At 34.0% G+C, this 23,952-nt stretch overlaps 1 protein-coding gene across 4 annotated transcripts in view; it reads left to right on the forward strand.

The window, feature by feature from the left end:
- LOC138708076 (uncharacterized) overlaps positions 1–21,126 on the forward strand; it is a 107,400-nt gene extending 86,274 nt beyond the window's left edge. For 3 of the 4 annotated variants that reach the window (XM_069838224.1, XM_069838223.1, XM_069838225.1), the window contains 3 exons: positions 461–594; positions 6,191–6,289; positions 19,133–21,126. In XM_069838224.1, coding sequence (XP_069694325.1) covers positions 461–594; positions 6,191–6,289; positions 19,133–19,482 — 583 coding nt within the window. In that variant the 3' untranslated portion in view covers positions 19,483–21,126. Of the gene's footprint in view, positions 1–460; positions 595–6,190; positions 6,290–19,115 lie in introns of all 4 variants that reach the window. The other variant, XM_069838226.1, reaches the window with a different exon arrangement.
- The last annotated feature ends 2,826 nt before the right edge of the window (positions 21,127–23,952 follow it).

The following is a 23,952-nucleotide window of genomic DNA, read 5'->3' on the forward strand; positions in this document are numbered from 1 at the left end:
AATAACAAGGTTTTGAAAGGAATCCTGAAAATGTACACCCGTCCTATAATCTCCTCTTATTTGAAGGGACTTGGTTTTGTTGCTACTGAGACAAGATAAACCTTACCAGGTATAATTCGCAATTTTAGTCCTACTTTTAAGGTCCCAGTGCCTTTTTGCCTACCTATTTTTAATGTTCGAATTGCCTACATGTCCGAATTCTGCTTATGTCTTTTTCTTAAAATTGAATCGTCTTCGTAGTGATCATACGCTCAATGCCTTGCAATCAGATCACTGAGGATAACTTCTCCGCTCAGAAGTGTCTGGCAAGCTACGTAAGCGTGTACATTACTTTGTATTCCACTTCCTATATTTGTTATGACAGCACTCCTGATTAAGCGATTTCAATTTGATGCACACGCAAATGACATACAACAAAGTGAAGACCGTAAAACGTTCTGGGCTTTCGTTCTGTCGGCAGTCCCACCTCCGGAGAATGTCCTGGCCTGTCGGTGCTGCGGGTTGACGAGAGCACAGGCGCGTCAGATCAGACAGATGCGACCGATCAGCTTCACCGGCCCAGCAACCAGCAGCCCTGGACGCCGCAAGGAGTAGGCAAGTGTGTTAAGGGGTTAGGTACAGCTTACAGCAGTAACATTTTTGAAAATATTCAATATTTTTTCCTCCATTACTGTATCTTGTACAATAATGAAAATTGGTATGTGTAAAACACATATGCTATATGAAAAAAAATATTTACGATTAAAAAAATATTATATATATATATATATTTTTTTTTTCAAAATTCAAAATCGTGGCAGTTCACTGTGCAGTGATGAAGCTTTTCCCTCATAACTCATAAACTTGTTAACTTTTTCATGTTTTCTCTCTTTTATTTTATTGCTGAAACTCATGTTTACAATATCATGCTCTTTCAACTACATTCCTTAATAAATAATATTTTTGTTTTATTTTATGTTAGAAGAAAATACAGATATTTGACCATTTTTTAAAATGAATTTGTTTTTTATAAGACAATCTATCAAAGGTAGAGAAGTGATTTTGCATCGTATTGTAGGCATGACATGCATAAATACCACAAAAATTTCATCACAGAATGTTCTATAGTTTTTGAGCTATGAGTGTAACGCTTCACCACTGCACAGTGAACTGTCACCATTTTGAATTTTGAGAAAAAAGTATATAAATAATTTTTTTTTATAAATCGTAAAAATACTTTTTTCACATAGCAGAAGGACAGTGTTTTACACATATTAATTTTCATTATTGTACAAGATACAGTAATGGAGGAAAAATATTGACTATTTCCAAAATTTTATTCCTGTAAGCTGTACCTAACCCTTAAGAGAGAGATTTTAGATAAAATGGGTGAAATGTCTATTCTATATATTTGTTGAGCTAACTACATAATATTTTGTATACAACAATATCTTGTTATGTATTAGTATTTACGCCCCTCCCCCAAGTTTCATTAGTATCAGTTTAATAGTTCTTGAATTATTATTTTTCGTTTTTTTTTTCTTTTTCAAAATGTATCTATTCCCACAAAATATAAGTTACAGGCCTACAAAAATTTGTGCAGCATCTTTGACATTAATATAATTTAACAGCAGAACCATAATATAAATACTGAATAAATCAGTGCTTTGAAAAATATAGCCTGTATAAAAATTTTACTTTTTCATGTCCCGATATTATATTTTACTTTTAATTTTGAACATGAAAATTACACGGGAAAAACGATGAATGTCACAATTGAATCGTTGCAGAAACTCCACAAGTCACATTTTTCTAAAATTCAGTTTTTCATATGGTTGTAATATTCATACATAGGTCTTTCAAGTGGTGCAGAAATCTCACAAGTCCTGTGCTCGGTGTACATTTTACTGCGGCAATAAGTTACAGTGAATTGTAGGATCACAAGTCTAAGATATGTGGTATTTTTTAGAAACCAAAAAATGTCTGAGTTTACTTTCCTTTGTTTATTTTTATTAATTTAAAGAAAACTGAGGAATTAAATAATAAATTATATAATTTTCCATTTTCTTGTGTTTGTGTTCATTTTCAACTTCTTTGCTTAAACATACATTTAAAATAGTTTAGAAAATAAAATGTTGCCCTCCGTTTTCTTCACCTACAAGTTGTTTTGAAGAAATACCGTAAATGTTATCAGTCACGAATTGCAGAAACCCCACTTGTCCAGGAATTCAGATGTTTTTTTCCAGTAAATACTAAAAAAAAAATATTTTCAAGTTCATGTGTGTTAAACACTACAATTTATCTTAAGATTTAATTAAAAATAGTCATTTCAGAATATCAAACGCTTTTGAAGATAGTCAGTTTTTTGTGTCTACTGAAAAATTTACTCAAATGGACATGTGGATCTTCTGCAATTCAGGATTCAATTCTGTTAAGAGTGATGCCATCTTCTACTTCAATAGGTTGCTAAAAAATTTTGTATTGTTCTTATCAAAACTGGTGAAAAGAGAATAAAATTATTGCCACGGATACAGTTATACTTTCGTCCATATTTAATCAGGACAGCAAAAAATGTTTACAGCAATATACTGAATTATATCATTATCACACCTTTAAGAGAAATGTGAAATTCACCGTTTTTCTATGTACCCTTCAAATGTTTACTTTAACCAAAAATGGCTTTGTAGTTTTGTTAACAACACTTTTCAGAACATGCAGTAAAATTTTTATCTTCCTAGCATGTAACTTGTAGGAAACTATAGTATACGAAATTGAGTAAATGTAGTAAAAATAAAAGCGTGGAAAAATTATTTTAAAATATGGGTTTTCCGTCACGAAATCCTATTTGTAATTGTAAAATATAAATAAAGTATTACTTTGAGGACGATTATGTTTACTATTACACTTTTACTGCGTCATATTACTTTTGACCAATAAAACGGTACGGAACGAAGTGTTTCAATCAATCATGGCTGCTTATCCTACAATTTTTATAACGTCCCTAGCATTTGTTTCCTTGTTTGCCAAGATTGTACTTTCAATAATTGTACCTTTTAAAATGATTTATGTTTATTTCATTATACTCAATTAAAACTTTTCTATCATTTATCTTGTTTATATTATTTAGCTTATGTTCTAGCTTCTGCTCTATGAGATTATGGATAGTCATGTATCAGAGATTGTTTAATATACAGTATATTGCAATTGTTTTAATAAAAACGAAAGTGAATCAACAAAGCCTTCTTGACTAGTAATCATCCATACAATTCAAGGAAGATTGTATAGTTGGCACAATTGGTAACAAGTGAACAGCTCATCATAACACAATACTCCCATCTAGCGGAATATTGGTAATGATGAAGTGGTACAGTAATACATTTTCAAGATAGTTAAGTATTTTGGTAAGTCAACACTTTATTGTATTAGAGTACTTTATTTCTCATAATCTTTATACATAAGGTTATTCAAATGTAAGTTCGCATTTTGAAATGGTAATAAGTTTGTCAAATTTTTATATTCCACAAAAATAAGAACACCAATTTGTTCGTAAAGAAATGGGATTTTATTAAAAGACGAAAAATTAAATATGACCACCATCGTGTTGTTCAATAAGAAACAGTCTTTCTTCTATGCTATAAACGACATTAGTAAACACATTCCTAGGGATGTTTTCAATGACATCCGATATTGAGTGTTTCAGTTTCTCACGTTTATTCTATTAAGAAATACTTTTTTTTTCTAGATAACCCCATAACCAGTAGTCAGTTGGATTTATGTCTGGTGATCTAGAAGGCAAACTGTTCGGAAAATGCCTACTAATTACAGATCACCAAATGTGTTGCGCAATAATATTTTTACAAAGCCTATCTTGTTCTTTGAGTTCAAAACGCATTTTCATTTTCTAGGGATAGAAACGAAGCTGTCTTCTCAGAATTCGCCACAGTATTGAATAACTCATGTCCAGAAGCTTTGCAACTTTATTAACACTACAAACATTATAGTGAGAATTTTCACTAACTTCCATGGACTTCTCGTAAAACTAGACCTGCACTCACCTCGTTTTCTACTAATTTTGGTTTACCTGATCGCTTTCTATCGGAAACTGAACCAGTGTCCTCAAATTTGTTCATCAACTTACGAAATGATTTTACAGAACAGGGTCCAGTTCTCAATTCATGTACCGTTCGATATCTTCTCAATGCATATTGTCTCTTGCAGACGTCTCCAAAAGCGTAGGCTACTCGCGAGTAAGCCCCTGAACGGAACCGAAGCCAGTACGTAATGAGCGCCTTACCCATCTCCACGTGTACTGTACTCAATGTTTATGCGCAAACAAAGAGCAGTGGTGGGCTGCCATTATCATTGTGTTGGTCGGAGTGTTCCACCGTTTTACAATGTCTTCTAATTATGGACGTAGTACATTCAAGGATGGATAGAAAGAGAAATTTTTTTGTGTTAGTGGGAAGAATGTGAAATGCTTAATTTGTTCGAAAATTCTTAACATGCGACGACACTACTCGATTCTTCACAAAGAATATCATACAATTACAGGCATGTTGGACATGTGAAAATAATTTATTTTGGGGCTATCTGTATAACTATTGGTTATACATAATAATCAGTATATCACAATACGTTTACACTCAGTTCCGCTTGACAAATATATAGTTTTTAGTTTAATTTTAGCTGAAATGCGTAGTGCAACAAATATTTTAATAAATATAAAACAAGAAAATGCAAACACAAATCACACACGTGTCCTCAGTCTTAAACAGGAAAGCTTCTTGATAGCTATGTTCTAGCTTGGAATATTGGAAAATCAATAAAGCCCTTTACAGAAGCATCATTTGTAAAATCGTGCATATAGGACGTTACTAAAATAATGTGTCCAGAACAAAGTCAAAGTTTAAGAAAATTAAATTGTTTCCAATTACAGTTCAGAGAAGGAATTTCAAGATTGTAAATGTAATTGAATCTGAAGACGAAACCACAATTAACCAGTTTGTAGCTTACTCACTTGCATTGGACGAAAGCACAGATAGAAATGACAAAGCTCACCTAGCCATTTTCATCCGAGGAGTTAATGAACATTTTACTGTGTCTGAATATCTTCTAGATGTAATTACAAAATACAACTGGAGAAGATCTTTTCCAGGCAATGAAAGGCACCATAGAACAGAAGAGGTTGAATTTTCAATGGCTTGTGTCAATAGCAACAGACGGGGCTCCAGCTTAATAGTATGTCAAAATAATATACAAACGTATGATATTTGTTATTCTTTTGATGTTATTATTTGTAAACATAATCAGACCGTTGCCGCGATCCTCCACTGGTCGCTCCCATCTGTTGAGGTACGAGTTTCTTCCACTTCTCTAGCCTTACAGCACACTGTGTTCGGCGGGCAGCATCGAGAGCACGAATGACGATACGCTTTTTGTAGACCTCTGGTCTATTTCATTCGTAATAGCACTGAAGAAGGCCAATTCGAACTCGTAAAGGTAAAACCATTGTAAGAATTATTTAAATTATTCTCCTACAATTGCCGTCTGTATTCTGAACAACAATTATTGTTTATACAAGCGTGACACAGTTACCATAACAACGAAACACACTTCTATAAAGAACCCCAAACCTTCTAAACAGTAATGGTACCTATATGAAACCAAACTGCAGATATGTACAAAAGAGTCGACCTGGTTGGCGAGTTGGTATAGCACTGGCCTTCTATGCCCAAGGTTGCGGGTTCGATCCCGGGCCAGGTCGATGGCATTTAAGTGTGCTTAAATGCGCCAGGCTCATGTCAGTAGATTTACTGGCATGTAAAAGAACTCCTGCGGGACAAAATTCCGGCACATCCGGCGACGCTGATATAATCTCTGCAGTTGCGAGCGTCGTTAAATAAAACATAATATATATGTACAAAAGATACAGCTGTTTCGAAATGGGAACTTTCTTTTGAATAACCTTATACTTTCTTCTAATCGATTAATAATCAATTAAATCCCACTCGAGTTTTGATTTCCTCTAGATAAATCAAAACCTCTGGTGAGATTAATGTAGACAAAACTTGCCCAACATATAAATAAAAGTTGACTTTTTGGAGAAGAAAATGGAAATGGGGGTTTTTCTCGAAAAACGCCCAAAATGTCACCCCTTCCTTAAAGTAGCAAACTAAGGACAGAACATTCATACAGGTTTTGATGTTTGCAGGCCCGGAGAGGAGAGTAACGAGTACTCCTGAAATTGACAGTTCCACCCACTGGGTTCCAAGCAGGGCTTCTTCCAGGGACAACTGGACTCCAAGGGGAGGTAAATGACAACACATAATGAAACAGAATTGGAAAAGTATCCGTTGGCTTTGGAATTACAGTACGCTCCAATAGATCATCAATGCGATACGTTTTGAAACGATCGACGAACAATTCTATGAGCATATGAAGGGGTCTGGTTCAAAATCTGCTTAATGCAGTTTTTGATGAAATTGAATTACATACCAAATCACGTATTTTGTGATATACCGTAGAAGAGGTAAAGTCTATCAAAATTTTGCAATTTTTAATGATATTGAAGCTATGCAATGGAGCGAAGTTTCTCAGAAAATAGTATTTTGTCGTCATATCCTCCACTTATGAAATCACATTACAAGAAGTGAATTACAATTTACCAAAGTCGGTTTTTTTATTTTACTTGTGATCGAAGTTGCCTGTTTAAATAGGGTAAAGTCGATCACCATTGAATTTTTAGTTTAAGATCGATTTTAAAATATTGCGAAGTAAAGTCGATCACTGTTTATGTTTTTAAAAACAAATTTAGTGTATTACATGTATTTTATTTGTTATAAGGGGTGTAGAAAACAATAATAATCTATTATATAAGTCTATAGGATTATATAGTGTATATTTTGTTACTGTGATCATACAATTCGATACAAGTAGGCCTATAGGTCTCCACTGTACAAACGTGACTATGATCGCCAATATATTAATAGAGCATAAAAAATTAATACTTCACATATCAACCAGATTAAATAAATAAATATCAACAAACAAAGATTTAAGAATTCAAAATTTACATTGAAATACTACACTTCAATTATAATCTAAAATGCTATTCAACATTGCTTAGGTTTATGTCAGATGTTATTTGAAATCTTCCCCTCCTCATGTCACTTTAGAAACTACGTTGTTCCCATCGTCAGGTACAGAGGAGTACACAAAATACGTTCCTTTGGCAGTGCTTCTCTTACACAAGAAATTCACCATAAATTCGTCTTCCTCTTTCCCCACTATCCCATCAATATAAGCTATACTATGACACTTTTCTGTTTATAAGTGTTAGTTGGAGGTATTTCGGTGAGAAAATTTATTCTTCCTCCTGGTCCTATCTGCTTCGAGTAGGTCGATGGCATGATCGACTTAACCCTACAAAGGTACAAGTTTTTTGAAAATAATAAGTTTCAATACTAACATTTACGAACTGCAAAACTATTATTTCAGGATACAATCTCAACCCAAAGTACTTACGTATACTTCTTGTCTCCTTTCACTGCTGACGATAATTTAGAGTTTGTAAGACTTTGTTTTCGTTTAAGAGAAAAAGTTGCAAATAACCATTTTCACTTCAACGGTAATTACACAGTGTTCCCATTGTTGGCATTCGCAGGCTGTTTGTTGTCCCTCTCGCTTACATTTCCAATGACAGGCAATGAAGTCAGCATAACACAATTTTTACAAGTAACTGAGATAATATATAATTTTCAATAAAAATCGCAAATGATCGATTATGCACCCACTGACCGACTTTACCCATTTCTACGTTATTCTATTAAATTTAGTAACTATGGGCATCAAATTTTACCTCATTCTCATATAAAAAAGCGTATAAAAGTAAGGATCCGCTGCAAAACCTGCTTAATGCATGTAGGTAGTAGTGATACTCCGTATTACAATCTACCCAATACTACGACAAAATAATAAAAATGCATCTTTTAAGGTCGTTAGAGACGCACGTGTTTTCGCTTAGCAATGTAACAGCGTTAGCAGACTTCAGCAAGTCTACCACAGCGTTATTAATCGATAAAAAGAATGTTTTGCTCTAACTGAAGCAAACATGGTATGCAGGTACTTGTTTCAACATTGAATTATATTTATTTATGTATTTATGTATTTATTTATTTATTTATGTATTTATGAAACAGTTTACGCGTACTAATTTCAATATTGAGTTTATTTATTTAATTATTTTCGTATCTATTTATTCATCTATATACAAAGTAAAAGAAAGAAAAATTTAAGAAACTCATTACTGCATATTTCGACGTTACAACAACAATAGCTGCTACCGGTAAAAATGAACTGTGGCGGTTCTTTAGGATAAATACATTTTTAACTCTCTTCACATTCGTGTTAGAGATTTTATTTTTTTTCAAGCAAGTTTGATAATAAATTTTGGGATTATAAAGGCACTAACATAAGTCCCATGCAATTTTTGAAGTCTTTTAAACGCTTACCGATCAGAATGACCGATACAGCACTTTTAGTGTTAAAAATAATTTTGTTTTATGAAAAAGTGTATAACAACCACATTATGTCTTTCAGTAAAATATACTATTGTAAAATTTTATTTTTATAGATGCTCTTAAAAAGTCCCCTGCAAATAATGTACAATTAAAACGTCATTAACTGCTAAACTAATTGAAGGAATCAATACCATTGGTAATTCGTTCTTTAATTTCATCTTCTATCGAGTTACCTATATGACAGTGCTGCAATCTCTCGTGGAATTTGTGTAATTGGCTATAGCCGACGACGTTGTCTCGCTCGAAATAAAAAGTTACGGGGAATCTGTACAAAAAAATGAAACTTTGGTTTTTATTGTTTTTCGGTAGTTTAATATGTGTAAAATGATAATATGATTTTATTTGTTCTAATTGTCAGCTTTTTGCCTTATATTCAGCAAAAATATTGTAGTAATTCTTCGTACAAAAAATGTTATCAATTAATATTTTGCCAAACTCTCAGTAGAATTTTAAATTTATTTAGCCGATTCTATACATAAAAGTACGTTACATATGTTCTATTTTTCCTACATTTGTATCTTTTATTACTTCTGAGAAAAGTGCTCCCAAAATCGAAGAATTGAACTTTGCATGAGATGAAAACTGTACTCCCTTATTTTTGTGACATTGATGCACTTTTCTCAGAAAGTATTGTACCCAGAAGGATGAAATTAATATACAATATCAATGTGATGGCATTTTACACAGTAGGTTAAAAAAATTAAAGATAATTTCTATCTTCAGCAAAAATGAACAATAATTTGTAGTAATTCTTAACGCAAAAAAATTTATCAATGATTTTTTTTTGGCAACCGCTAAGTGGAATTCTAAATTTATTTAACTGGTTGTATACCGTACGTAACATTTTTTATACATTTGTATCTTTTATAACTTCTGAGAAAAGTGCACCCAAATTTGAGGAATTTAACATGGTAAGATATGGAAATACAGTCTCTTCTTAATGGCTAGTGGAGTCATTAAGTAAAACTCCGTTAAAAGCCACTTAAGAGAAGTTTTACAATTTAATGGCATACTAACTTTAAATATTACACAATTATGTGAATGCAAAATAACATGCATTTCTTCTTTTCTTGTAATGAAGCATTTTGTACTCACACAGTTCTGTAAAAAATGGCATTCATCATATTTTAAACTCATTTACTACGTTATCATTGGAATCTTTAGTGTTGTTGGCTACGTCATTAGATTTTTAAAATAGAAAATTAATGAAGTGATTTTAAATTTCACAACATTCTTCGCGGGGATATGCTGAAAAGTTCGTATTATTAGAAATTCATTGCAATTGAGACATGCTGCGGAGCTTTCATAGCAAAAGTACTGTAGAGTAGTTTTATATTGAGCAAGTCATGAAAACTGATTTTACGTACTCTTTAAAAACATTGACGGGACCCGAGTATAAATGCACGTTTATATTTTGAGACACGTACCTAACTCAGACAGCACCATTATAACGATTTAATTATACAGTAAATTGCTCTCGCGACAATGAGGTAAAAGTGTCATTTAGTCAATCCTTAAGGCCAAATAATGGAGTGGGAAAGGCAATGGCAAGGGTTATCAGCTTTTCATTAACTCTCCGCCTTCATTAAACTTGGGTAAAGTCCCTCAGGCCAAGAAAATAAACCTCGTACGGAATTAAAGCCACCATTCTAAGTGAATATAATGAAGCGCATATAATAAATGCAATTAACTGTAAGATATTCGTCGTTTCAGGCTGCGTAAAACGTTCGTCTACAGAATTTTTCTAATAGAAATTGTATGGTGCTCTGCTTGTAATGAGATAGCGCGCCATATCTAAAGAGATTTGGGATTCAACAAATAGAGAAGCAGCGCAACATTGAGAAATTACGAGTGTCTACTTCACGTAGCATTCTATTGGAATCGATATTTCGGTTTGACTTTTCAAGTAAAAGAACTATGAATATAAGAACAACCATTAGTCTAATACTACCGATGATGATGATGATGATTATGATGATGATGATGATGATAATAATAATAATAATAATAATAATAATAATAATAATAATAAAGGCATCAATTTCCTTTATACTCTTCCTAGTTCTCCTAAATATACAGGGTGATTCATGAAGATTATGCCATACTCTAGAACACTAATAAATATAGTTATTAAAGAAATTAGTAATATCCAGACATGTTTCGGAGATGCTTCTCCATCTTCAGTGACTATTTACCACGACGGCTGGTTCAGGTGATCGAACCGCGTTGTTGCTTGGCTTAAGGGAGACTGACTTTTTACGTTTCTTATCAAATCTATGAACACTGTATAATTGGCCTAACATGTGTGGTTTATCTTTGAATACAAATATCATATTTCTTAAATTGAGTGACTTACAACCTTATTAATGTTAAACATCCTGGCACACCAATCTATTATGCTACATCATAGATACTGGGAAGCAAGAGCATAATTCTGTTAACTGAGTTTTATTGTGTTTCTGATTTTATTTATGAGCAATAACAAATCTGTGAAATTCTACTGCATTTTAATAAATGACTAAATAACTAAATTCTATAAAAATTGTTACTAATAATTGTGTAGGACTAAATATTTAATTCTCTCCACAATACAAATACAGGGACATCACTTTATTTTACCAACATTTTTAACATTCACCTGGCTATACTCGGAAAACACTGTTGCCCCCTTCCATTACAGAAGTTTGATGTTACTAGTGCAATATGTAAACAAATCATTTTACTAGGTATAGGAGGAGAGAAAAGTAGTTTATCCATTTATGTTGTAGGGAAATACGATATTACGATTTTCAGTTTGATCATCACTTTTACGGAATTTATCAAAATACAGTAGAGTAGTAACATTTTTTTTTCAAAAGTCTCAACTTTTCAGGCGGCTATGTTCGTTATGTAATGTCTACTTTATTTAGCATATTAATTATTGATGTTATCATACAATATAGAGAGTGAATTTAAATTGAGGGGGTCATAAGTAAAGGGCTGTAAGTGCACTTAAGTTACTTTTGAGAAAATGGGGTTTAAATATTTAAGCTTTCGTAAAATCGGCGAAATTTTTTATTTAAATTTTAATGTGTGATGCGATTAAAATGTCCCTTTGCCACTAAAATTTTAGATACTTTAGCTTACACTGGATACACTTAACTCATGTTATTACAAATGTCACTAGCATTCCTTTGCTTCTAGCCACCTCAATTCAAAAAAAAGCTAATCTGAATTTTTAAACAAGTTGCTGAAAATGGTTGCCGTTCATTACAATGCAGGCTTCAATTCAGTACGCATATTATTAAAAACATTTTGAAGCATATTCTCTGAAATTGAATTTATCGTTTCTTGAATATAATTTTTTAGTACGATATTATTAATATAAGTTCTTTCTTCAATAGAAACCGCAATCGTATTTATGAAACACACTATACACTGCAGTGTTTACTTCACTGCTTGAAGACTTCGAATGCAACAGCTGCCGTAAGTTTGTGTGTCTGACGGGAGCAAGGACATTAGTGAAGGGGTGAGAGTGAAGTACATTCAGAAATGCAGGTACAATAAAAATGCAAGTAAAAATAAAATGATGTCCCTGTACATGCCAACATTGGTGACAATTACACTCACTGACTGCAAAGTATCAACATTTCCATTTCTAGTCATACTTCGAGTCACTCTTCTAGTAGCACAGTCCAACACCAAAGACCTGACATTTCCATTTGTGACATATATAACATTCTTTTCTTGTTCATATTCACTGCCTTCTAAGTTCCGAATATTGTCATCTTTCATTCTCCTACGTACAACATTCTCTTCCCCCATCAGCCTGAATGCGAAAAACAAAATACATCCACAGGTTTGGTTAGGTTAGGTTAGGTTAGGTTAGGTTGAGTGACTTACGACCTTCTTAATGTTAAACATAAACGTGGAAATTATGAAGGTTTAAGCATTTAAATTATTTAAGAGAATGGTACTGAGTGTATTATAAATTCGTTTAAGAACATTCACATTATTATTCATCTGAAAAATCTGTATTAAGGCCGGTTTTCAAATACTCCAACTTCTGAAGCAATACATGAAAACACCCAGTGTGAACTACGCGTGTCACATTCTCTAACTTCTTTTGTTCGCCACGAATCTCCTCCGATACTAGGTAGCTACGTTGTACCAACTATTGCGTGTTCATTCTCACGCTGTACAGAGTATCTTTAAACCATCCCAAAAACAATAGTCTAATGTCATCGCAGCACTGGGACTGAACCAGTATCCCTCAGTGACTGAAACTTACGAACGAAAATACCACGTGACGGCTTTCTACGATCTGGAAATCTCCTTTGGTATTTGTGCACAGCTTTTCTAGCATTTCCGTCACAAAAACATATACATTATTCATATCTGTGTTCGATATTGGAAAACTGAAATGACAATTTTTGCTACCACATACTCACTGAATGAGAGACAATGACTGACTACTACGGTGATCTTGCTTTGTGTTACCGGTGTTGCGTCGCTGCTGTCAGTTGTACTGTAAACACATAGCTCCAGACGTCCAGAGAGAGATAAAGAGATCAGTTCACAAAGATGCGTGTTATGGAAGAAAAACTATGATTTTATCGAAAAGTACTCAAAGTCGGACACATGTACAGTATATATCAACTTTTTTCTTCACAATGATGTTAGAAATCAGATGTTATAGAGTAGGGCGCAATCGTGAATCACCCTGTACACGTCCCTAGAATGTAAGATAGTGAAGATACACTCCATATATATGGAGGAAAAGAAACATGAATGTAAAATTGTCGTTGTTTAAGCCTATTAAATATAAGTTACAAAATCTATTTCTCTATTTTCAAATTTAGACTTAATATTCATACATAAAAGTCGAAATAATTTTGAATTGTATTCTCATAGTTATGAAACAAAAGATATGAATTCTTTAAGATTGTTTGAACCAAAATGCGACACTGCTACAGTATTTAATCAAAGTAGTAATTTAAGCTAACAGAGAGGGTTTGGAATTGAACGGGTTACAACAGCTGCTTGTCTATGCGGATTACATGGATATATTAGGAGAAAACCCACAAACGATTAGGGAAAACACGGGAATTTTACTTGAAGCAAGTAAAGAGATAGTTTGGAAGTAAATATCGAAAAGACAAAGTATATGATTATGTCTCGTGACGAGAATATTGTACGAAATGGAAATATAAAAATTGGAAATTTATCTTTTGAAGAGCTGGAAAAATTCAAATATCTGGGAGCAACAGTAACAAATATAAATGATACTCTGGAGAAAATTAAATACAGAATAAATATGGGAAATGCCTGTTATTATTACACGGTTGAGAAGATTTTATCATCCAGTCTGCTGTCAAAAAATCTGAAAGTTAGAATTGATAAAACAGTTATATTACCGGTTGTTCTTTATGGTTGTGAAACTTGGACTCTCACTTTGAGAGAGGAACATAGGTTAAGGGTGTTTGAGAATAAGGTGGTTAGGAAAATATTTGGGTCTAAGAGGGATGAAGTTACAGGAGAATGGAGAAAGTTACACAACACAGAACTGCACGCATTGTATTCTTCACCTGACATAATTAGGAACATTAAATCCAGACGTTTGAGATGGGCAGGACATGTAGCACGTATGGGCGAATCCAGAAATGCATATAGAGTGTTAGTTGGGAGGCCGGAGGGAAAAAGACCTTTGGGGAGGCCGAGACGTAGATGGGAAGATAATATTAAAATGGATTTGAGGGAGGTGGGATATGATGGTAGAGACTGGATTAATCTTGCTCAGGATAAGGACCAATGGCGGGCTTATGTGAGGGCGGCAATGAACCTCGGGGTTCCTTAACCCTGCTGTTCTGTTCGGGTCTATATGACCCGATGTGAATATTGTTTCCTTAATATTTTCTTGAAATAGTAAGGTATGCTTATGAGATTCAGTGACTTTGTCTAATAATGCAATATACGTTTGTGATTCAAAGATAATTTAAATTTTTCAAATAGATTTGTTGTAATTTGTAATTGTTACTTATGTAATGTTCGGGTCAATATGACCCAACATAAGATTTTATTACTTTCTAATGTGGTATTAATACTTTTCTAGAAATTATATCATACTTTTATTATAATTTGTAGAAATTCAATTATTGCCAACAATCAGATACATTCATTTACAACAATGGACTGGTTTCCTGTTATTTTTCTGAATGAATTCCTTCTAAGCTGTGACATTTTACCTGAATAAATATTTCAATGTCGTTTCTGAGTTTGAGTTCAGACATCATGACGGAAAAACAATTGAGTAATACTCAGTTAGTATCAATTGTGAATTCCTCCGATAGTGAAGAGTTTTAGAATTTGAAGATAATGTAAGTTGTGAATCTGAAAGTGAATGTGATGACGATTCTGACAGTCAATATTGTTCAGTCAATTCTTTCAAAAATCAAGCTATAGAATGGCAGTTGAATCCACCTCCACAACAGGGCAAACTTTCTTCCTCGAACATCATCAAGACTACACCGGGAGTTGCTAGAATAACTGATATAAAAAGTTGGTTTGAAGCAATACTCTCTACAAGAATTGAAAATGAAATAATATAGATGGCAAACATAGAAGGACGGCGAGTGTACGGTTAGCAATGGACAAATATCGACAATATTGTTTCCCAGGCTTATGTAGGACTCTTGCTTCTTCTAGTGTTATTCGATCTCATGGGGAGTCAACAAAAAGTTTATGGTATCAGAAAACGGACAGAAATATTTTTCGGGCAACTATGTCACTTGAAAGCTTTTGCAAAATATCACGTGTCTTGCGATTTGATAAGAATTCTATTAGAGAATAACGAAGACGCACTGATAAACTTGCTGCTATTCGTTGCATTTGGGAGAAATGGGTGGAGATCCTTCCTAAATTATTCAATCCTGGCAAAAGTATGACTGTCAAACAGTTACTAGAATTGTGAAGTTGCTGTCCCTTCAAGGTGTATATTCCCAGCAAACCATCGAAATATGGAATAAAAATATGACAGCAAAATTTCATATGCATGGGTAGCACAAGTTTATACAGAGAAAGAATATGGAGTACTAGAAAAAATCAGGGTATGAGGGTAGTTTGTGATCTTACCAGTGACCTAAGGGGTCAAAATGTAACTTGTGACAACTTTTTCTCTTCTTACAATTTGGAACAAATACTTGTGAAAAAATTGACGATGTTGGAGAAAATACGGAAAAATAAGTCAGAACTTCCACAGCAAATGAACAACAAGGAACTACATAGCTCTTCATTCTACTTCACACATGATATTACTGTGGTCAATTGTATTCCAAAGAAAAAAATGTTGTGCTAATGAGTATACTGCATCATGACAATGAAGTCAGCAACAGGAACGACAAGAAGCCTAAAATGATTTTAGATTATAACGCATCCAATGGCGCTGTAGATACATTTGATCAAGTAATATATACATATTATTTTGCAAACAAAAAACAAACAAATGGCCAGTGATACTTTTCTACAACATTCTTGATGTATCTGCTTACATGCGTATGTCTTGTGAACTTCGATAGACCCAAATTGGAATGCAAACAAATTGACTAGAAGGAGATTATTCTTAGAGGAACTTGAAAAATCACTGACAAAGGAACATATTTACTCAAGAAAGTACTTTTCGACATTAAAAAACCTGAAAATGTGACAGTATCGGTATCAGAGTCTACAACAGGAAAAACTGTGAAACGTGCACGCTGTAAGTTCTATCCATCAGGCAATGACAATAAAACGAAGCTACAGAAAACATATTTGTAAAGGTCATGTCACATACTTATGTCCAAATTGTATGCAATGAGAGAGAATTGTATTATAAATGTATATTATACAATCATGTGATGTCACATGAAAGAATTGTGTTATAAATGTATATCGTGTACTAGTTCCTAATGTTACGCAAAACATAAGACAGAATTTAATCATTGTAACATAGCACGAGCATTTAGTTCAATCTATAATTTTTCATGGCCTAGTGTTGTATTATAAGATAAACAGTTGAGTCAAATGTTTCTTCAATTTGTTGTTATTAATTTTAATAAGAATGTACAAAAATAAAATAACGAATAATATAGCAAAATAAAATAACAAAACTGAATAGTAAAAAAGCAAAATAATGTAAGATTATAATAAAATAATTAATAACATTAATGTTAACAATAACAATAATGATAAACTATGTTATTGTAGTCATACAAATGTTCACAAACATGATTTTGTAATTTTATATGCAATTTTAATAGGTCGGGTCATATTGACCCGAACAGTACATTCGTATAGTAAAATCTAACAGAACAGCAGGGTTAAAAGCCAGTAAGTAAATAGTAAGTAAGTAATTTAGGCCTAAGAATATATAACAAATTTATATTTAAATATCCTAACCTTGTAAATTCTAATATTTCTAGTATCAAATTAAAAAGTTATGTATGGATATTATAAATAATGAAAAATTTTAAATTTAAATATATATATATATTCTTATTGTGTAGTAGACATAAGACAAATTGTATTGTATACTTAATTTAAATTCAGGAATCCGACCCTGAGCACAAGTTCTACTCTTTCAGGGGTGAGCTAAATTTTTATCGGTTTATATTTTATTTCGTGTTACAATTATTAGCAAAATAAATACATAAATGTAACCCGACACAAAAAAGTCTAAAGTACTTAGATCGAGTAACCAAGCAAGCTATGGTACTGGACCACCACGCCCAAGCCAACTATTACGAAAAACAGTCAAGATATTTACGTACATTAACTCTAAAATGTGCTGCACTCTTTGGATAGTAGACTGAGTTGAGGTACGGTACAAGCGCACACGTTTTACAGGAAGTAATTTTGTTATCGGATTCTTACCCTGACAATTTCGAACCCTGTTGTTAAAAGAAAATAACGGTTTCCGAAATGCTGTTTACTACTTAAAAATCACTTTAATTATGTCTATCAGTCAACATAGTTTGCGGTTGAATTTAGATTCACTTTGTATTAGGGATGTTACTGTCTTATGCTGGGTTGCAAGAAAGCATTTATAGGTTCGTTAAACACTATTGGTCCTATAATTGTTCATTTAGCGTCAGTAAGCGTTGCAAGAACGACCTTTAAAGTTATTGATTCGTTAAAGCACTCTGTAAACTATGGGTCGAAAATCGGAGCTATAAATTGTTAACGAATCGTTAGCCGCCATATTGTACGTATATTTCTTGTTTTTGTATCTGACAGTATTAAGTAATTTCGTGGATATTTTAGCATCAGAAGTAAGTAAGTGAAATGTAATATACATATCACAGTGAACTCGAGATTCATGTGATTAGGAAAAGTTTTGTGAATAAAACAATTTTATTACTATTATAGAATCGTTTGACGTAGAGGTTATGTTTGATATGGTACAACATGTACCAAGACCAAGAATACTGAGAGACAGATCGAATCCTCTAGAAGAATAAGATAATATTGATTTTAAGGTTAGATTTAGATTATCGAAAGACACATTAATGGCTCTCCTGCATGAAATAAGGCATTTTATTGGAAAACAAATAGCAAGCAGTAAATTGCCTTGCGCTATTATGCAATAGGAGCGTTTCAGAATGTGAAGTGGATCATATTCATGTTTATAAATCTACAGTTTGTAGGATAATAAGATGTGTGACTGCATTGCAAGAATGAGAGAACAATACATTACTATGCCTCAAGGAAATTCTGTACAAACAGTAAAACAGGATTTCTTCTCAATTTGCAATTTTTCCAACACTATTGGTGCATAGACTGTAGCCATATGAAAATTCAAAGCTCTAGTGGACACTTGAATGAGATGTACCGAAACAGGAAGGGTTACTTCTCTATCAATCTGTACCAAGAATCGTTGCATGTTGGCCTTGGTCAGTAATTGATGCCTGTCTTGTGCAAAGTTCGAAAACAATGACTATCCAAAAACACAATATTACAGATGCCTCAAACTAGGAAGCTGCCTGGAGAGGGGAAGTAGTAGAGCTAACGGAGGGGGCCCACCTAGGCTCCTATACCTAGGTATAATCATATTATCTGAAAAGTTGACCTCTTGACAATGTATTCAAGATGTACCCTCCCTATGCAGCCTTTTCAACTGTTATTAGAACTGAGCTGTACCGTTCTAGTCCACAGTGCACAGCAGTAGGCGGACAGTGGTAGGGGAGAAGTGCTCTATGCGCCTGCGCGAACGAGGCAGCTTGCTAGTTTGAGGCATCTGTACCATAGCGACATGCACGTATAATAAGCGAATTATTTGCGCCGGCTACGATGGCTCTGTCGTTTTGAATCCTTTCCGTTTGAAGATGGAATAGCTAACAGATCGTTAAATATCACATTTGCAACGACCTATACTTTAAAGACTGGAATAGTTTAAAGGTCCGTTACTTAACGAGAGAATAGGAATTTATGGAACAGGTTTCTTGCAACTCAGCATTAGTGTGTTATAGGGTGTTTGGTATTAAATTTGAGAGTTTTGTCCGGGAATGTGGCAGGGATTAATCCTCGTGACTGATGGCATTATAGCAATTCTGTGATTGCAGACACGAGTAGCAACACGCCTGTATACGACAGCAGTAGCAGCAGTAGCAGCAGCAGCAGTAGTAGCAGCAGCAGCAGCAGCAGCAGTAGTAGTAGCAGCCACGCCACATCGGACACGCCGTCCAGCAGGTCCCCCAGCTACGGACGAGGAGTCACGTGGACACCTTCCACGAGTGACACGTGGCATGTCACGTCAGAGCCCTGGTATCCGGCCATCAGTAACTATGGGGGCAACGCCGTCGACGAACCTAACCAACAAGGCCTTTCCAGCAACAACCCGGCGGCCCGTGTGGACGTCTTGAGCGACGCGGTGCTGGTCGCCGTCGTCGTGGCGGCGCGCTTTGCCGCTTAGCCGATTGCGCGGGATTTCATACCGGCAATTTTTTTATTTTCAAAAACATTTTTTCACTTAGCTGAAGCTATAGGAAATTCATTTTTGTAGAAATGGATTTGTTTTATATTATTAAGATGATGATGTCAGTTTCACAAAGGCGTGCCACTGCAACTGCTTTACCCTTCGAAGCCGTGTTTAAGGGAGCGGGCTGATGAGCCATCGCCCTAATTAACACATCCTGTATATGACAGGTAGAAACTCCAAATGAAATTTATTTATTTATTTCTTTTTGAGTGAATGAAAAATATATTCGTCAACTTATAATCAATCATTTATATTACAGCAATTAAGGGTAGATGTCAATGAAAGTGTAATATAATGCTAAAAATTTCGTAACTGACTAACTTTGTGCCATAGAGTTATGGAAATTGGATGTGACGCATATATGTTAAACATAGGGTAAACTAGGATCTGTTGGACAGTCGGGCATGTTGGACACTCTGTACTTTAACGTGTTACCTCGCCACTTGTGGGCACCACATTCTGCTAGAAATCAATGGCGGAAGTATCCCCACTCGTGGCTACTTCCGTCATTGACTTCTAGCAGAATGTGGTGCCCACAAGTGGCGAGGTAACACGTTAAAGTACAGAGTGTCCAACATGCCCGACTGTCCAACAGACCCTAGTTTACCCTATATGACAATTTTCATAAAAATTGAACGAAGTATTTTTGGCAAGAATAGCTTACAGGAATTCAGTAATTTTCTTCTTGTCAATATACTAAAAAAGATAAAATAAAAATGTGTACATTCTTATTTGACATTATACTCATGTAATCGCTTGTAATTTTTTTCTATGACGCTTGATATATGATAATTTTAAAATAATTTTCCAAAATTCATTTTTATTTGTAAAAATATTGTTCTAACAGAAAAATATACAAGTTATGACGATTTTCCTGACACTGAAATAAAATATATACATCTCAAAGTTCAATAAGTGTGTAAAAGTCAATAAAAGTCACCACTAAGGTTCTCAGTTATGGGTATATTCTTTTAAACATGTAAATTACGGAAAATGAAGCTTAAACTTTAGTATTACAAAGCAAAGTGGCGTGTCATGGCATTCAATAATTATTTTTGAGCGCATCCTGATGGAATTTCAAAGTAAAATTTTGGCAGCCTGATCTTTAAATATCGGAGAATATAAATAAATAAACAAACTAAAAAAATAGTTTTCGACTATTTCCTTTTGACACCTCTCCTTAAGAAAAATTAGAATCTTAACTCTGAAGTTGCTTCTGGTAGAATAGGACTGCCGTGCTTTGGTTTACATTGTATTCAGTAGATATTTGATATCAACTGGTACGCTTGTCATTTCCTCACTTTCTTTTTGGAGCCGCGTCTTTAAAATGTACAAATATCCAATTCGAAGGGCAACTGCAGACATGGTTAGTTTTTGAAACACATCAATCGTAAATAAACCGCATTTTTGAAGCTAATAGTGTAAATAATATTCTTATGTTGAAGCACGTGTTTTATGAGTCTCATTCTATTCTGACATATCAGATTGTAAGAAACAAGAAATAAGGCAAATGACTTTTCATTGTTACTCTTGTATATTCTTATAGTAAATATATGGAAAATAAAGCTAAAAATATAGTAATAACAGAACATTTTCCTGAATACCCCGAGCAATAAACCAAGACCAAGATTGTAGAAGTGGAAATGATCTAAGGTGGGTGCTCCTGTTATGGCCATGTTCCTGATATGGCCACCCCCCCCCTATTGTGAGTTAGTTACCAAAAAATCCGCTAAATTGTAGCAGCATCCAGTGAAAGGGCATCCTGGTATGTCACTTGATCGTTTTCCATCCAGTCAGGTTGAGTTGCCTGTTTTGCGGTTTTCATGTGACCTCTTCTTATTTTTCTCTGGTAAGTCTCCTTTGTTTTATGCATGTTTTTCAAAGACTTGTTTCATGAAAACCATCGTACTCCATTCAGTTTTTAATGTTTTATTGATTGGTGTAGTAGTTGATGGCGTATCTTTTACGAGTTGTTCATAATAAAACGATTTTCGTGAAAGCTTACCTGCTCCTGATATGGCCATATCAAATGCACCATGGCCATATCAAGTTCATTTCACTTTTATTTTTTCACCTGACAAATTTACATGCCTTATAGCTGGGATGACGCAAAAATTTTGTATTTTAAGAAAAACAACTTAAATTTTTATGGAAAAACCTGTTTTGACTACACTTTTGAATTATAAAAAATATTATTAAGTGTCATTTTTATTCATTTTACACCAAAATTATTTAATTTTAGCACAACTGCGCTATCAAACTGAAAAAAATCACGATTTGTAGAACATGGAACAAGGGTGGCCATATCATGTGCACATGTTCCTGATATGACCACTAGGTAGACTTTTGGAATTTGGGACTTTTTGAAAAATTAAAGCTATTTTTATGGGGAAAGGAAATTGTTTTAAGAAAGTCCATTGGACTGAGAACGAGTAAGAAAAATGTGGTTTACATTTTTTTTCAAAATGGCGGCTAGAAAAATTCTCAAACCTTAGCATGGCCATAACAGGGACACCTACCTTATAAAGAACTCAAAGTGTGCTTATATAAATATTTGACAAAAAAACGTGATAGGCAGAATACAGTGCTTTACGATTTAAAATCTGACAAGCACTCATGAAGAAAAATGTTTGCTAATTTGTTAAATTAGCTACGAAAAGTCCGTGTATCTGCCACCAAAATTGATACAATCACAATAAAGTAAGTCTGTCCAGCCTTGGTTTTTCTGAACCGACGCATTCGAGGTGAGGCACCTCGAAGCCCGCCTAGCACATCACTATTTCTCGTGTAGTCCGGATTTGTAGGTCGGTTCAGAAAAGTCAAGACTCTAACACAGTGATGTCAAAGCAAGCGCATTTTTCTGACCTTGACGTCGTGCGCGGGCATCAAGCGCTAGATATGGAATGAGGAAGGGTTATGTATATGAATAAGCAGCCTGTTGGATTTAAAAAACAGTGGTGCTCAAACTTCAGACGGAACGTGAAATTTTATGTCGTTATTTTTATATGGCTTCTTTCTGTTCGATATTACGTATATTGTCTGAAAAAAGTACTAACACCAATTTCTTAATATTGCATTGTGTTTTAAACGTTAATAACATAATAAAGAGTTAAGAAGGAATATTCACATACATTCCATAGCAGTACAACTGTACTGTACTAAGTGAATGAAACACATCATTCATAAAGAAAGTTATATCCCAAAAAAAGAGATTGAGTATGACATGATAAGCTGGAATTTGTATTGATGATATCTTTAGCCTTACAAAAGTAATCAATAAACTAATCAAAACAATGTTATAGCACAAAGCAAAGTTACCTACGTATATGTTTTAACTGTAACTGATATTACATAACAAAACTCTTATCGCAGTACGCTTTTAAGGTGATATTGGTGCGCAACTTCCTATCATCAGAATACTAAATTATTTTCTCGAAATCTTCTGAAGCTATAGAGCTGACGTTTTTACAACACATGGGCACATATCTTTTGTTTATGATGTAACAGTTGTTGCTTTGTTTTATTCATTTCCTTACAAACATTTTCCATGCGAATATTTTCAAAATTTTCAATACACTATCTTCACGTATTTACGATACTTGTATTCGATTTACGAAAACATCGCTTCAGTACCTGTAAGGCTACTAAATAAACATATCAGAAAATTTCACTTTTCTATTAAAAGTAGTGGAAAAAATATTTCTTTTGGGTAAAAAACAAACTTGTGAAAAATGAGCATTAAAATTAAAAGTTACATTCCTATAATGGACTTATACTTCTCAGACAAATCTAAAAATTAATATGGATACAGTTTTAATAAGTTCTCTTCCCTTTATCTATTGATTCAGTGCTGGCCATCCCTGTACATAGCTCGACCAAGCGGTATATACCACCTCATTCGCCAGTCTCTTTCCTTTCCGCTGTAAAGCGCTCAGGCTCTCCTGAACTCTAGAACGCGCATTTGCGCCTATGGGCATCAATTGACATGACTGCCTAACAACTAAATAGATAGTGTGCGTGCTAATGTAGCTGCAGTATTTACACCACTTATACGGTCTTACTAATAAAAACTCTATATACAGACGTTTAACTGTCTTATAATTATACAATGAGTAGCTCATTTATAAGTCGTGTGTAAATTCCTTACTAGTAATCACTACATACGTAGTGTATAACAGTATGACTGTTACACATCTACGTCATAGTTTCGTCATTACTTCGTTACGAAAGGTAATAGAATATCTGAGGTTCTCTACTGCATCCGGTAGAGCGCTCTAGTGTGGCGTGTTAAATATCGATAGTACAACTGGCTTTAATCAATTACCACACTACATTTTGGTCAAAAAGTACAAGCTACAGCAATATTATTCCAATAATTCTATGATCTTTGGTTTGTTCTTCTGT

This window comes from Periplaneta americana, chromosome 10 (assembly GCF_040183065.1).
Source record: "Periplaneta americana isolate PAMFEO1 chromosome 10, P.americana_PAMFEO1_priV1, whole genome shotgun sequence".
NCBI lineage: Eukaryota > Metazoa > Arthropoda > Insecta > Blattodea > Blattidae > Periplaneta > Periplaneta americana.